Below are 16795 nucleotides of genomic sequence, written 5' to 3' on the forward strand. Positions count from 1 at the left end.
TGTACTTATGGATGCAATATGCTCTGAGGCTTCTCCCTAAAGTGCATGATTTGTCACTTCATCTCTGCTGAGAGAAAACTTCCCTACTCAGCCTGAAGTCATCTCTTCATCAGAGGAAGTCTCCTGCAAGAGATCAGGTCCTGACACTTGAGCTTTTGCTATAAGATTTTGTAATTTTATTGAAGGCAGTGTCAGGGATTTGTGTGCTCTCAGACCTTGCCAGTGTTGACCAGAGCTGTGCTGCAGTGAGGTTTCAGCTCAGTCACTGCTGTGTCTCTGTTGCTGTGTCCCTGCTTTGCTACACATCCTGATCTGGATCCTGACATGTGAGCTGACCTGCTGGTTGGACCCAGACCTGCCTCACCACCACAATCCTGTCTGATGATCTGGACCTGTGGTGGAACCCCTCTGCTATCCACAGGCGTGCCCTGATCAGGTGCTGTGGGAGATGACCCTGCCTTGAGAGTTCCCTGCTCTGTCTTCCATACCAAGCTCAGCTCCTTATTTTTTAGGGAGCACTGCTCCCTGAGAGGGAGAGGCTCAATTCTTCAAAAAAGAGTGATACAAAGAAATTTTAGAGTAGGTCACAGCTGTCAAATCTGTAGGAGGTCACTTCTCCTTCATGCTCAATCTGTATCTAAACTCACTCTCCCCTTCTTCCTACTCAGCCAAGTGCATTTGTTGTTATATGAAATATTTTTATGTATGTCCTATTTATTATTATTTTTATTCCCAGAATATCACTTTTCTTCCTGTGGTGGAACTGAACAGTTGCTTTGGTAGGGTATTCATATTTTCTAAATCTCTAGGCTTTTTGCAGAGTATTTTCTCATGGCATTGTTCAGGGCTGTGAATAGGAACCTGCATCTCTGAGCAATATATAATGTGGGTATCTGAAGAAATACAGCAGTTTTAGCTGGATACATAGTTTAAATATGTCTGGACTCTGCTGTATGAGCTACTATTAGCTGACTGCTTCTTTATTTGCATCTTAACAAAACGAAGCATTAATGGATGTTACTTTCCTAGGAGAGTGCTCCCATTCCCCAGCAGCACATTGACTGGCTGTGTCCTGCACTGCCAGCTGCAGTTCTGCCTCCTGACTCCCTGCTGGGCTTTGTCCCCCTCTTGTGTGGATTCTTCTCTGAATGCTCATTTTTCCCATGGCTGCTTCTAATGCACATCTAGAAGTGAAAAGCATTTACTTCCCTCTTCTTTTTCTTCTTCCAGAAACCACTACCGCTGCAGTGCAGCTGCAGGAGGAGGTGTGAGGGGAAGGTTCTACTACACACTCACCTTCAGCATCAAGTTCCCTCACCAAGATGATGTCTGCTACCTGGCCTACCACTACCCCTACACCTACTCCACAATGATGGTAATACTGACATGTCCCCCCAGATAAGATAATGGCCCTGGCAGGTTAGAGCTGCTTGGGTGTGTGTAAGTTTTGAGGCACAGAGGATTGCTTTCACACCTCCTCATCCCTGTGAGTGTTCAGGGTCAGGCTGGATGGGGCTTTGAGCGAGGTATAGGGGAAGGTGTCCCTCCCCATGGCAGGGGGGTTGGAATGAGATGATCCTTAATGTCCCTTCCCACTGAAACCACTCTGTGATTGTGATGGTGCAATTGCCTTGTTTACAGCTGCAGTTCCTGCCACCTGCAAAGCCCAGAAGGCTGTAGAAGAAATGAAATTTATCTTTGAAATAAGCTGAGCACAAACCATTAGTGCTTATAGCAATCACAATACAGACCAAAGGTGTCTCCACTCACTTGGGGTGGCAGCATCCTTCTCCTGGGGGGCTGGGAAGCAGGGGCCTAAACCTAATGACAACTCAGATGTGCTGCCTGATCCTCCTCCTGACACAGGGTAACAGCCCAGCTTTCAGAGCTACACCCAGAGTTACCAGGCTGCTGGACCTCAGCTGACACTTCACCAGCTCTTGCCTCAGTGCCAGCTGGAGTGTCAGGAGGAATTTGTGACACTCCCACCAGTGCTGTCAGTACAGAAACTAAAAGAATACAACTTCAAAGCATAAATGTAGTTACTGAGTTGTACCAAGTTTTTTTGCTGGGCACGGGTTTGTGTTCCACAGCCTTTTCTGTGGAAAGGGGTGGATGGTAAGGGAATTTTCTGGGAAATGCATCCTATGTATTTTCTCTATAATTGATATAGAGGAGACCAGGGTCTGAAGGGGAGATAGGATGAAAGGAGTGAAATGAATAGTTCTGGGAGTATCTTTGCTTTGATGGTAAAGATGAGAACGGTGCAAATGAAACCACACAGTTCCAGTAGATCAGTTTTGCTTTCTTCTCACCTCAGTTTCCATTATAAACACATTTTATTTTGGGCAATACATGCTCGTGTGGGTTGGTGGAGTTTGAGGTCACTCTGTTTTTTATAATGAGATCAGTTTGCCATAACCAGATTTTGGAGGCTGTGGTTTCCAGGGAGCAGTGTCCTCCACAGGACTCACTAGAGTTAGGCTTAGATTGATTCCCCCTCAAGAAAACCTTTTGTTGTCAACTGTTGCACATCCCATTTTAGACATTCAAAGAAACTGCTTCCAATATCTGGAAGAAAGACAGTCCAGCCTTCAGTCCAAAACATGTCTGTCAGCTCACTTCTCATCAGTACCTCCCCAGTTACTCCTAAAATTCCCCAGGGAGGAGTGTACGCTCCTGTGGTGAGCTCTGACCTTTAGCCCTGAGGGCACAAATATCTACAGTCTGCAGGGTAAAAACCAAAAGTGATGCTGAAGAATTGGTCAGACTTACTCACCACCATACATTTCACATAAATGCAGTGTCTCATCATTATTTTACTGTTATTGATTTCTATCTTCTGCTGGCACAAAGCAAGAGAGACTTGGAGAGTTTGTGTGCACTGGGAATCACTGAATATCTCACCTGCTCCTGAATGAATGGAATGGAGATGAAAAAGATGTTATTCCTAGGGCTTGCAGGACCAGGTCTTTAAAATTTCACTGTCTTTTTAAATAAAATGCTCATTGAAGTTAAAGGGAATTTTGCCCCAGGAAAAGTTTAAATGAACTCAGACACAATAAGGACCATAAAGTTTGGTAAATGGGAGTTATGGGTGGAAAAGGTTGATAAATTATCATGTCCAGCTCTATCCATAGCAAAATCACTACTTCTAATAATTCTGAAAGGCTTCTTTGCTTGGGCTAATTTAAAATGTCAAGTGATGCACTATACACATTTCCATTTTACTTTTATTTCCATAGTAAATAAACTAAATCAGGTTTGTGCATCAGTAGATTGCATTTTAAAGCACTTGTCCACTGGTGAAGTTTGTTGGTTTTACATATCAATAATAAATTAAAAATGATTATGAACCCAAGGGCTCAATTAAATACATAGTGCTTTGGGGAAGAAGAAAAATTTGTATATGGAGTTAACAATTTTAAAATGTTTTTAAATATCATATATATTTAATGGTTATAGGCATATTTGGAGGAAATATTGCAGAATCCTATTTGAACTGGATGCACTCTGCAGTTCATTACTTCTTGTCCATTAGTAATTACATTTCTTCTATAAACAGTAATTTATCTATTTTTACAACACAGTATTAATTGTTTTGATATCTAGCTGAAATCTCTGTGGTAGCTATACCCAATTAAGTTTCACTGGGTATCAGGAACATAAGTAAATGGTGATATTGAGTTCTCTGTATCTATATGAGATTGTTAAATGCATCTAATAATTGAATTTACTTTATAGAGCTGTATTTTAATTGTTTTATAACATAGCTGACTTTAAATTTCAGTTCTGTGTTTATGTGGCTCCATTTGGATTCTGGCAAAGCAGTCTGAAACACTGGTGAGCCTCAAGGTTTGAGGAATGTGGTGTCCCATAAATGTGGATTAAAATTCAACCCTGACACACAGAGACAAACCTCACCCTGTGAGGGACATGGAGTGAGCTGATGTGTTTTAGTTATTGTTGGGACAAGTGTGCTCACTGCACCTATTCCTGCCAACTGGGAGACAACTGGTGTTCCACAACCCTCGGCAACACCCCGCAGTGGCATTGCTCACACTCACAATTGCAGTGCAAACAGAGAACTACACTTCATCTGCTGTGTGGGTGACAAGTGGCTCCGTGTCTAATGAGGCAATCGTAATTTGTTCCAAAGAGTCTTTCTTCTAAGCTGCCAGTTCTTTTTCTCAAATTTCTCAAGAAGCTGTTGGACTTTAGAATTGTTTAAAACTTGTCATAAAAAAAAATTGTCATAAACTTTGGGGGTGGGGAGAAGATCTCCCATTTTAAATAGCTTCTTGGAAAGACACTCTTCAAATTTCCCACTACTGATTGTACAAAATGTTGTTTCGATATAAACTTTTTGGCTGCCTCTGATACAGAGTTGTCACTGAGTTTCACTGGCATGTGCTTGACAGCTAAGCAATCAATTCTGTAAATGTTCAAAAGTGGTGGTTTTCTCACATTTCTACAAAACCCTTATTAAAATGTGAAGAGTAAATGCTTCTCTTTTGGATTTCATGTATGCATAGAAATTTCATTATGCTAACAAAAGCACCTAGGAACTGTTCAGGCAAAATCATAGGATAGTTTGGGCTGGAAGCGACATTTAAAGGTCATCTAGTCCTACCCCTCTGCAACAAAAAGGGACACCCTCAAGTAGATCATGATATAAAAATAAATATTCTGTGTAGCTTCAGTGAGCTGGGATGCACTGTGAATGGCTTGTGTATCTTTGTGGGATGTAAAAGGTGGTGATATTAACTGGCCGAAGAGAGGAGCTGGGAAGTTAGCAAGATATGAAATTAGTATCAAAAATAATATACAGCTACTGGAATAAAATGAGGTTTTATAGACCATGAACTCCTTTATGAATCTGCTTCCATGCTTCATTTTCAGTCCCATCTTGATATCCTGGAACGAAATAGGAACCCTAAGAAGGTTTACTGGAGGCAGCAGACGCTCTGCCAGACTCTAGGAGGAAATCCATGCCCATTGCTCACAATCACTGCCATGCCTGAGTCTAAAAACAGAGATGACCTGGAGCAATTCTGTAAGTAGCCCAATGAAGCGTTAAAAAAGATGCTGGTGAGCTGTGCTCGTGTCAGCAGTGACAATAACAACCTCTTTGTGAACATGCTAATTTTCTTGTCTCTCTCATTTTGGAAAAAGGAATATAAATATGAGGAATAGCCAATTATGATGCTTTTTAAAAATTATAGGTTTGCATAGAGGAGGGAGGAGAATTGATGCCATTTTGTACTTCTAGTTTCTCTTCAATGATGGAAAGCATTTGAAAAGTTCAAAATAAAATATCTCCTAGAGCAGAAAACTGTGAAATAACTAATTCGACAAGATTATTTTTTGTATTTTATTTATTTTGTATTTTATGTTTTCTATTAAAATCATTTATGTATTTTGAAGTCTTAAGCTTGAAAAAAACCCTCAAAACCAAGATAACTCATTCCCAGCTGGACCAGCAATTGAAGTGTTCTGGTGAAATTCCAGCTCCTCCAGTGTGCCCAGTAGATCCATCTGGACACAATATAGCTCTTTGCATTCTGTTTGAGACCGTACCGATGATGTACTGTTTAATAGTAAATATTATAATTGCCATTTTATATCTGGAACTGGTTATTTTTCATTTTGAGAGCCAAAGATTTAGACCTTCAGTGGCCTTAAGATATGCATGTTTCTGTAACTCAACAGCAAGTGATAAAATTCTGCTTAGCATCATGTGGGTTAGCTTTGATTTTAGAGCCTAAATCATTAACTACTTACATGTAGGTTCATTTTTTTTTTTTTAAAATCAGGAACAAGGTATACAGTGAATTTTTTTATGTCTTCAAATATAACACGGGTTGAGACCTTTGAGGCCTGTGAATATTTAAATTGTCTTAAGATCTTTTTGGATGTTTAATGAATATTTTTCATTACCTCACTTAGATACTAGGCTAGAAGAATCCAGAGGGATTCTGTGACATGAACCACAGTTCTCGTTGCAGTCTTCTCCTTCTGAACTAAAAAGGAGCTGAAATATGAGAGCTGGTGAAACTTACTGCTATCTTTTTTTTGTCCAGGTTTAGAGCAGAGTGACTGCAGCTATGCTGACATTACAGTGTAATCATCCACAGCTCATACCTTTTTACTGTAATGACTTGATTACAAATTCAGCTTTTACCCTGGATTAACAAATTTCTGTCATGAACATGCTTTCCTTGGTTGAAGTATTAAAGCAAAATAGCTAAGTACAGGCTACATGGGGAATTTATAATGTGCATGAACATACACAGGTTTAATTGTTTCCTGCCCTTAAGCACTTTTTTCCCATGATAATGATGATACAGAAAAGCAGTGGTGGGAAGGAGGAGGTTGGTTACCTAAAGCACCTTTGGCACATGGCAGGTGATCACCTGGTCAGGTGTTATTTGCTGACACATCATGGCAGAAGTTCTCAAGGGGGCAGGTGAAAGTAAGTTAGAATATTTTATTTGAGGATTGGAGCTGTCTGGAAGAGGCATGCAGTGAACAAGATCTTCTGCCCAAGTGAGAAGCCCTTTCCAGTGGTGGTACAAAGCAAAAGCTGAGCTAATGTTTGGATTTATCTCAGCAAGGGCTTGGAATGAGTCAGTCACATGAGGAGTCAATATCCTAAATGTTGGACTTTTGCTCTTTTGGCTTTGAAAGGACTTTCTGAAAGAAGTGTTTTGCCATAGGAAAGCAAAACAAACCCAAAACAAAACAAACCAAGCAACAATTTCAAGAAAGTATTGTGATATAAATGTGGCCATGTTGGGAGGCATGGCCATTTTCTGGAGCACTGTACTCTCAGAGTATGTTAGACTGTTTTTTGCAGTGTTAGAACAGAGCCTGTCAGGTTTTCAAAGGTTGTTAACCTGTCTGCACAGACAAGGCTTGGCTTGCTTATTCAGTCCATCTGCTGAAAGCTTCATAAGGTATCTATGAACAGTTCTGACAGACAATTTTTCTGAGTGCTGCAGACTACTTAATATACTGCATCTAGGTTAAAATCCCAATTATGTGGCTTAAATCCTCTTTATTTTCAATAGAAATAATTATCTCCTGCCTTGTGGTAGTACATGAAGGCAGTGGGAGCTTACAGTTCTCCCCGAAATGCCATAAAATCCTGTGCCACTAAACCCTTCCTCTGAAGCCTTGCACTACAATAAGATTTGCAGGCTTCCTACATCTATCCATGAGACCACAGAACCCAATCAAAACCAAACATGTAGAAACTCCAGTTGTCCAACTGAAAAAGAAGGTTTTTGGGGGGAAAGACATTGTCAAGGCAACACAGTTTCCCTCAAGTTTTCAAGACTGTAAAAGTAAACACCAATACTCTTAAGTGATGAAAATATTTATTGTTTTATCTAGTGGAAGAACAGCAAGGCAGCACACCATGTTTTATGCTGTGGGGATGCCTGTAGGCAAATCTGAATAATCATGTATGTGCTTATTTTGTTTGAGTAGCTTGGATAATTATGGCTTTTGGGGATGCACTTAGTCTAATTTGTGCTGCTTTGTGTGGCTTTGATCAGCAGTTACTTCTCAGTTTCCTCATTTTGTATGACATACCCATCTTTCTGTGAAGTGTTTTGGCTGATGGAAGGACCTGTTTGTCAATGTTTTCCATGCTAAAAAACATAACTCAAGAGCAGCAACTTAGAGCTAAATATGAACAGACCAAAAGGTGGTGGATTTCTCTGCAATAAATTGTGTGGCTTGGAGCAGTCTCCATGCATGGGTATTTTATCTTGGGAAGGAATGTGGAGCTCCAGCACTGAGGAACTTGGCACATGGATAAGGAATAAAAATGGACAGCCCTTGTTTTTTCCTTCTGGTTCAGGCCAATGCATAGTTTTCATAAGCTATAGTAATTTTGATTTCCTGTCAAATTTATGTTGCCTTTGTTACATGTGTTAATCTGTACCTTGAGAGTCTCTTTTTAGCAATGCCAGTGGCACAAATCTCTCCAGGACTTTGTAGCTCCTGCACATGATCCTACTGAAAGTGGTCTAAATCTTTCTCAAATATAGACATGCAGGGATAAGGAAACATCACAGATAAAGAGGCATTGGGTGGGTGAGGAGTGCTGGGAAGGCAGCAGGGTCAGCCTGGTAGGAGTGCAGTGGGAAGGAGTTATTTTGTGTTGGAAGTTCCCAGGGAGAGTGAATGCATGGCATCCTCTGTGTCAGCTGTGCTTTACTTCCCTTCCTCAACTCCTTCAGATTGCTCTTGTCAGGCTTTTGATTAACGTGGTCCTAGGATGCTTAAATTTGTCTGAGTTAAATTTATTAATGTGCCCCTTGTTAATATGAAGCACAAGCCATGCTGAAGGGAAGAAAAATGGGTTACTTCTTCCCTTCATTATGACTTGTTAGGGTGAGGCTTTGATATTCACTTTAGGCTTCTTTATCCTTCCTCTCTTTATATCTGCCCTTTATATGACAGTGGTGCACTGAATAATTTCTATTAAATGTTCAGTTCTGAGATTGATACGAAGACAGAAAGAAGTGAGCTGGGAGCTCTTTGGCCTCCTGTGCTTTTACTCTTGTTCATGCAACCACTCGGTTACATTCAGCACAACCTCCACTCAAACTTGATCCATGTTTGTGGGTACCTGGGCCTGGTCAGTGGTCCCTGCTGGGTTTTGCAGCTCCATAGACTCGAACAAATAGAAACTGAGAGGGTCTGTCTTGTTTTTTGTGGTTGATATTTAATTTTAGACTTGCCCTTCTTGCCATCAGATGAAGAAGACTCAGCAGCCAGCTGGTACAGATGTCTTTTAATACCCATTCTAAGTGCAATATCCTCCATGGTCTTCTGATAAAAGTAAAATCATTCTGCCTGTGTGTGAGTGACTTTCTGGCTATGTTAAGTCTGCCTGATGAGAGTTAAAGGGGCTTTTGAAGGGAGAGCAGTTCCCAACGTCTTTCAGGGCATTCTCAAATGATACAGAAACAAGGAGAACGATAAAGCTTCCAAATCTCGGTTGCCAACTCCCTGCCTGATGAATTAATAGGTGTTTTCAGGGCTCTGATTTTCTTCAGTTTGGCACACACACAGAGCCCAGTGAAGGCAGTGTTAGCAGCATGTATGTGTACTCAGTCATAGTTTGCAAACTCTTAATTCACAGTATTATTTATGCATGTGTGCAGTGTGTAACTCCACTAAACTCCCTGGCAGACAGCTGAGTAGACCCTGCAAGCAGTAGGGCACTGTTGTAAGTGACAGAGCAAATGGACAGATTAACTCTTCAAAGAAGTGTAAGGAAAATATCTAAACACTGATGCACAGGCAATGACAAAATTGTCTTCTCATTAAGAAAGTAAAGGACACTGATATGTTGCTAATATTAACAGAGGGGTGGAATTAAAAGCACCAAAAGCAAAATGATTAGTCAGAAAAGAGCAGTGTACACTCTACACTGCCATGGGAGTGTTTTCAGGAAGTGTTTCCTGGCTGAGTTGGGGTGGGTTTGCTCTCACCTTTAGTTAGAGCAGGGAAGGGGCAGGACACCTCTGAGGTGTGATGTAGTGTGGATGCCATTCTGGTTAACACAGAGTAATGACTCAAACAGTCCCGAAGGAATTGCACAACTCTCTTCCTGGCCGATGGTACTGTTGTCATCCCCATTAACAATAGTGATTATTCAGTGTGTTACGTGTATTCCAGAGTCAACACACCTAATGAGTGTGTCCTTTTAGCTGTGGGTAGCATTATAGATCTGAATTTTGTGATTTAAAGTTACCCAAATTGTCCCAGATAATTAGCAGCAGAGGTGAGGGAAATGAAACAAAAATGACACTAGCAAATGGATTTACATCTGTAATACCTGTCACTTTGAGCTGCTCTTCTGTCATCATATGTCCTCTTTAAGCAAAAACCATTATGAATATTGTCAAAAAAAGATAATGACACCTGCTTATCTTAAATGTAGTCTACTGGGGATTTGAAGCACATTTTTTGTCTAGGCATGTTTCTGAAGAAGGATAGAGTAATGTTTTCAGGGTAGATATGGTTGGATGCTCATACCATTGAATCTGCAGCTGCTCCTGGAGCTGGAATGAGGGATAAAGTGAGACTAATGAGGTGTCTTTACCTGGTCTCATCTTAAACCTATGGAATAAAAAAGACATAGTTGCTGGGAAAAACTATTCTAACATTTCTGAATTTGCTTGTATAAGCTATTTAGATGGTTGTTTTGCAACTCTGATCTTTTCCCAGGAAGAAACAAGCCCTTTACCTTTAAATATAAATTGCAGCAAAGAGCAATTCCTGAGCAAAGAACAGCAGAGGATGTGAATTGCAGGGGCCACTTATGCAGGATACTGGGAAATAATGATCATGTGGAAAATGTACACAGTTTAATTAAGCACATTGATTAAATCAATATGACTCAAACAGCTTAGTGCTCCAATCAGCTTAATCTCATTAAATGTAATTCAGGCCTCAATAATTGATTAATAATGCATTATAGTTTATGAATTATTGACTCCGAGTTATTATAACTGTGCCTGCTCCCCGTGTGGCAACCAATGTTGCATGTTAATTATGAAAGGCTCAAGCTCTCTTGAATAACTTTCTCAAACCTGGAGAGGACACATCTCCTAGTGAAACAGGGATCAAATTAGTTCAACACCTTACTGGAGTCAGTCCTCCCCAAAGGAACCTGCACTCCTTAAAGGAAGCTCTCATCTAATAACGTGTAAATAAGGAGGTAGAATGACCTGCTTTGATTGGTAATGATCCTTTCAGCAGGCAGAAGGGCTGCCTGTGGCAGTTCATCTGGAGTGCTCGCCTGGCATTGTGCTGGCTGGAAGCAGCTCACCCCAGCAAGCACATCTGCTCGTCACTGTCACTGCACGTGCTCCTCCCTGCAGCACACATGCTGATGGACCCTCAGGTCACATCTGTCTGCCAAAAGGGGACCAGTCCACCTCCCCTGCACTGTCTGGGTGCTGGCTGGTTTCTGTGCAAACTTCTGATAGGCTTTTATAATGACATTTCCATAGTGCTAATGACATACAAGAAAAAAGAACCATTGCTGCTATTGATGATCATCTCAGGAGAGAAACCAAGAACTGAAGAAAGCCCCTGCTCCTTGGGTGGTCCTTCATTAGATGGCACTTCCACCAAATGAGGAGATGTTATCTCTGACAGACTTGTTTTTGTAGCTTTCTAGGGACTTAATGTGGACCAAGTTGTGATCTTACACAGAAAGTGTCCACCAGCATTACATTTCCTTCAAGTATTCCATTTACAGACCTGTTCTGCTTTTTCCTTTCATCAGTTCTCTTATCTCTTCTCCTTATTTGTGATTACAGTTAAAAGTGAACGGATTTTATTGTGTATAGAAATTGATTGAGATGATTATAGAACACTGGAGAAAAACATTTTTTCTTTATCCTTGCATCTGCAGTAATGTGGTTTGTGTCTTTGTATTTTTTTGATTTGAAGATTTTCTCCTAATTTGCAGGGCTGCCAGGCAGAGGTGCTGATTTCTCTCTCACTTTGTACCAAACACTTTGTTTTTGGTGACAGGAAGAGTCAGCTGTTGTAAAAACTGTTATCCTGTTTTAATGCAGCAGTGAAGAAAGACTGAATAAAATTGTCATGTGTTCTACAGTGCTAAATAATTACAGAATTGAGAATATGTTTTTTTCCACTTGAATAGACAGTTTCTCAAGCTTCTGAAGCCAAAGCAATGCTCTGCAGTTATGCAACACTGATGGTGTGTGCTGAAATTTTTTCAAGATTGTCTTTCAATTTCAAACATCTCTTCTACTTTTTCTTTCTGATATCCCAGTCACAACAGCGTTGGCAGCTCCTTGCAAAGAGAGCAGACAAATTTCTGCAAAACTACGCTCCTGTTTCAGTATCCAGCCTGCTGCCATAAAGATGGAAGCTGGTTGAATGGAATATGAAATTTGTGAGACAGACACATGGCTGTCTGCTGGCTGAGGCCAGTATTTTCCATGATGTATCAAATGCTCTTTGAATCCCAGAGTTTGGTGGAGTGGACTCTGCCAGCACAGCTTTGACACTGTGGTCAGCTTGCAAAATACTTATTAATATATTGAATTCCAGTAGTCAAGGCAGCAAGAATAGACAGAAAACACTGAACAAGAATGCTAAAACTGGGCTTTGAAGCATAGACAATCACAGTTTTTTTAGCAAAAAGAGAAAGTAAATATTAGGGTAATCTCTCACTCTGTCCCACCCTCCCTCTGCCTAATACAGCATGATGGCAGAATAAGCACCTTAAATGAGATTATTTGTAGTGTTCTTCATTCAGCTGCCATGTTCTCCATTTTTAAAAATAAAATTCCTTCTGAGATTTGGATATTTTTTCTAAGCCCTCCTCTGCTTAGGGGTAGAGCAGAAAATTCTGTAGCACTTTTTTCAGCACTTGTTCAGCTTCCTTTCCTTCTTTGATTTATAACAGTCTTATTCCTGCCCCAAGAGACTTATAACCTTTACATGTCCTTTCTAAATAAGAAATTATCTGATTAAAGGCAGAATTTTCTGGAACATAAGTTATCAATATCTTCTTGGTTGGTATAGACCTGGGCTGGAACATCAGGAGTTGGACTTGATGATCCTTGTGGGTCCCTTCCAACCCAAGATATTCTGTGATTCTCTCAGTAGTGCTAAGGCTGGCAATGCTCCAGACTTCCAGAACATAACAGCCTTTTCTGATACACTAATGAATTAAACATCTTGAAAATCTAAATTAGCATATCTTAGTCATAATTATTTTATTTCTTGATTGGTTTGTCAAGTGCCTCAGAAGGGTCTTCTCACAGGAGTGTGGTACTACTTGTATTTTTGCTACAAGGCATTGAAAATTATCAATGAAACTGAGAGTGGTTTAGTTGTATGTGTTTCTTACATTGCTTTGGAAATTTATAGGCAGCTGCTTGGAATATTCCTGTCTTACAACACCCCAGGACCTGTTCTCATTGCAGGTGGACGTGCAAGCTTCTATAGGAGTGCCAGGTTGCCCAAACTCTTGCCTTAACAGAAGGGGAAAAAAATCATCTCTCGCTTAGGCAGAAACAGTTCAAGAGAAGCCTGCAGGGGTTGTGTTTCCAATGGCCAGTCAAGATATTGAAATGCAGCCCAGCAGAGCCCCCAGGCTGCTTTTACTCCCTCAAATGGTGAACAAGCATTAAACTGCAACTGGGTTTCTATTATCAACTTCAAATTAAGGTGTGGCAAAAAAAAACCCCAATTAGTGTGTATCTGTGAGTGGCACATTTCCCATGCCTGGCCATAAATTCTAGTCATGTACAGTCCTGTGGGGTGTGTGCTAAAAGGTCACTGTAGTGATGTGTAAGGCAGCCAGAGAAGCATTTGAACTGAGGTAAATGTGGCTCAATGTGGCAGAGATAGGCTGTGAGAGGGAGGACATAATTTTAGGGTCAGATTGTCACTGGAGATGGAATATTGATAGGAGCAATGTGCTTACTAAGGTGTGGAGAGTCAATGCTGGTACCTCAGGGTAAATGCCAAGGTCAGGAAGGAGTTCCTTCATCTGGTCACAATATTGCCCAGTTGTTCACATGTCCCATTACACAGAGTGGCTGTTTCTCACAAGTCAGAAGGTCTGGAGCACCTGCTGATGGATAAAATGGGTTGTCTGAAGGTAGTTGGGTTTGCCCCTGGACACCTATGTTAAAATAATTCCTTCTGGTCAGTAGTGCTGAAGGTGTGGATGGTGGGGCAGCCTGTGGACCGCTCTTGCTCCTTAAATGAAAAGTTCAGTAAGAAGTTCCTCAGGTTCAAGCCTTCTGTAAGGTAAGAAATTGGCATTTTGTAACAGTAGAAATGTGACCAGTTGTTCTCCTTTCTGTTTGGTTGTATCTCCTCATTGATAACTGCTAGGCAAGCTGTGATCAGAGAGTTGGGAGCAGGACAGCTGGCAGGTTGGCTGTGTGGAAGAGTAATCTGTGGCTGGAAATCCCAGGGGGTGTAGCACATGTACCAGCTGCTGTCAGACCCACACAACCACTCCTGCCATCTCAGAGAGCAGTTTTTGTTTCTAGTTCAGTATTTTTTTTTCCTTCCTGTTCCAGAAAAGCTGTGCTGATACACAGATTGATACACTGCTTTCTGATGCCTGACTGTCTTGTGGGAACAAACTATTTTGGATGGCAAGATTAGGCAGAGTTGGCAAAAAGCAGGGTCTGCCACTCTTGTAGCAAACCATAGCTTTTATTTGGGAACTCAGCTCAGGGACAGTTTGTCAAGTCTTGCACGGTTTGTGTTGAAGAACTGCTAGGCTGTGACAGAACCCAGAGTGTGTCCTGCTAACAGGGAGCTCTGCTACTCTGAGGTAGATTTTTCATGATCCTGTGATTCTTGAATTTCTCACTCTAACAATAGGCTTCAGCTTGCACAGGCAAACCCTTCCTCAACACCCAGAACTAACAGACTGTTGGGAAACAGTGTGGGTGGCGTTACAACTTTCATGTTGCTTTCACCTTTATCTTTCTAAACTGGGAACTTTCTTGGTGCTTTTAAATCTTGGCTGACTGGTTTGGAGAGACTGTCTGCTGTGTCTGACTTGAAAATAGAAAAGTCATTCAGCTGATACCTCAAGGCTTTGAAAACTTTCTGGAAAACAACAATCTAATTTCTAGATTTAATGTTCCAAGCTATGCATTTTTGTCTGATAAAGGCTGACCTAGCTAGTCATGTATTACAAATGCCTGGAGTTGTTTGGATTGTGTGGAACAGCTTTAGTGCATGTTTGCCAGAGCTGCAAGCAGATAGTTTGTTCAGCTACTCTGCCCACATCAATGCGAGGGGCTCTACAGTCTTGTGAAATGTAGCAAACACTATTTCTATGTGCTGATCTTAATCAAATGCTACTTCTATGGGCTGATCCTAATATTAATCTATCCAAGAGCATTTCTGAGTGAGGAGGCATATTTGTAATACATGGTTTGCATTTGTTTTTCTCACGGTTTTGTATCTGGAATTCTGAACACCTGCTATTTCTAATTCCCACCTGTAAGTTGATTTTGCTGGGAGGGTCTGTGCGGATTTCTGCCTGACCTGTTTTAACTGAGTTTAATTTCTGTAATTGAGAATGAGATCCATTCCTGTGTGACTGATGCAGCCAATCTTATCCCAGTAAAACAAGCCAGCAATATGTTGAAAGTAGTAGTTTGCAGACGCCACAGGCTGATACTACTTGTTGCCTATAACTGACAGATTGTAGAAACAAGTATTTGTGATTAATGGGCTGCAATTATACAGAAATACTAAAATGAAATGGGACTAAAAATACGCCATAATGATTTTTAAAAGGCCGTTCTGTTAATGAGAGGATTTGTCCATCTCTACATCAGAAAGAAACTTGTTAGCTCTCTGAGCTTGCCCACCTGTTTCTAATGCAGAAATAGAAATAAAAACCAGGCAGAGACAGCTGCTCTGCTCAGACTGCAAATGTGCTGATAAGATCAACGAGTTGACAAGTGACACGGTGGATACTGCAAAGTGCACCAGTGTTCCCAGACAGCTAAACTTGGACTTCTGTATCATTTCAGGGCACTTATTACGTGGCTGTAACACTTGGAAAATTATATCTATCAAATCACCAATGCGCTTAGAATTTAATTTGCTCTATCAATAGCAATTGTCGTGCTACTTAGCTGTGGTGGGGAAAAGAAAGTCATTTTCCTTGCCACTTGGCAATTCTTTTTATAAGCTTTTACTCACTTTTTTCCCATTGAATTTGTTTAACAAACTCTTTTGAAGATATTTTTGGTTTAGCCTGGGTGCTTTGAAATAATGAAGTCAAATTAAATCGGTTGAAATTTTTGTTAAAACATGATGTGGGCAGAGGTGACAAGTCACTGAAGAAGTCAGAATGGGGTTGGAGGAATGTCTTGGCCCACAGATAAGGAAGGACTTGTGGACAGTTTAGGGACTTCCTTTATTTTATTTTTTTAAGAAAACCAGAGAGACCTACTACAACACTCTATTTTTTTTTCCCTCATTTTTCCCTTACCAATTTCATATAACCTTTTGCTTTTTCCCTTAGTCTGAAAACATGACATGATAGTGATGAATAAAGGAATACCATAGCGCTCTGCAAAGGTGTGTGTGCTTGAAAATTTTGGGAAGGGTAGGTGGGTTCCAGAATGAAAATGACAGCTGATCTTAATACAGGACAAATAACATGAGTGAGAGGGGGCTCTACTGATTATGTCTAAGTGTACAATTCAATTCATTTTCAAAGCTAATGAAAAGAGGAAGAAGTGATTTGAAGTAATGGATTATGTAGGAAATCACTTCTAGGGTGAGTGTGGATGGCACAGAATTCTTTGACTGGAGCTTGGGAAGCAGCTCTTGAGCTTCCAGCTCTGACTGATTTGTATTTTATCCTTGGGCAACTTACTTGCTTTTTCTGTAAATCCCTACCTTTGTAACTTGGAACACACTTGAAACATGTAATCTTAGTCTATGAAGTGCTTCAAGAGAAGATGAGTGAGATGGAATTTATTACCACTGGCATCAGAGTGACTTTGACAGGTCTCCCAGAGGATGTTTGGGTCCCATGGCAAGCACCTAAGAGAAGGTTGTAACAAGTGATTGAAGCAGAGATGAAGAAAATAAGAAGAAAAAGTAGATGGATGGGAGGGCAGAATAGTCCTTAAATTCTTTGCTGATCAGGCTGTTCCTGCCGGAAATAAAAATCCAGGGAGTCTTTTATTGTAAAAATGAGGCTGTAGTGGATAATTCAGAAGAAACTATC

General features: G+C 40.7%; 1 protein-coding gene across 10 annotated transcripts in view; it reads left to right on the plus strand.

Annotated features, from left to right (window-relative positions):
- AGBL1 (AGBL carboxypeptidase 1) overlaps positions 1 to 16795 on the plus strand; it is a 239592-nt gene that overhangs the window by 47776 nt on the left and 175021 nt on the right. For all 10 annotated transcript variants that reach the window (XM_086848700.1, XM_086848702.1, XM_086848699.1 and 7 more), the window contains 2 exons: positions 1231 to 1375; positions 4903 to 5056. In XM_086848700.1, the coding sequence (XP_086704826.1) occupies positions 1231 to 1375; positions 4903 to 5056 (299 nt within the window). The remainder of the gene's footprint in view (positions 1 to 1230; positions 1376 to 4902; positions 5057 to 16795) is intronic.

The sequence above is a fragment of the Cyanistes caeruleus genome, chromosome 13 (genome assembly GCF_971803275.1).
Source record: "Cyanistes caeruleus chromosome 13, bCyaCae1.hap1.1, whole genome shotgun sequence".
Classification (NCBI taxonomy): Eukaryota; Metazoa; Chordata; class Aves; order Passeriformes; family Paridae; genus Cyanistes; species Cyanistes caeruleus.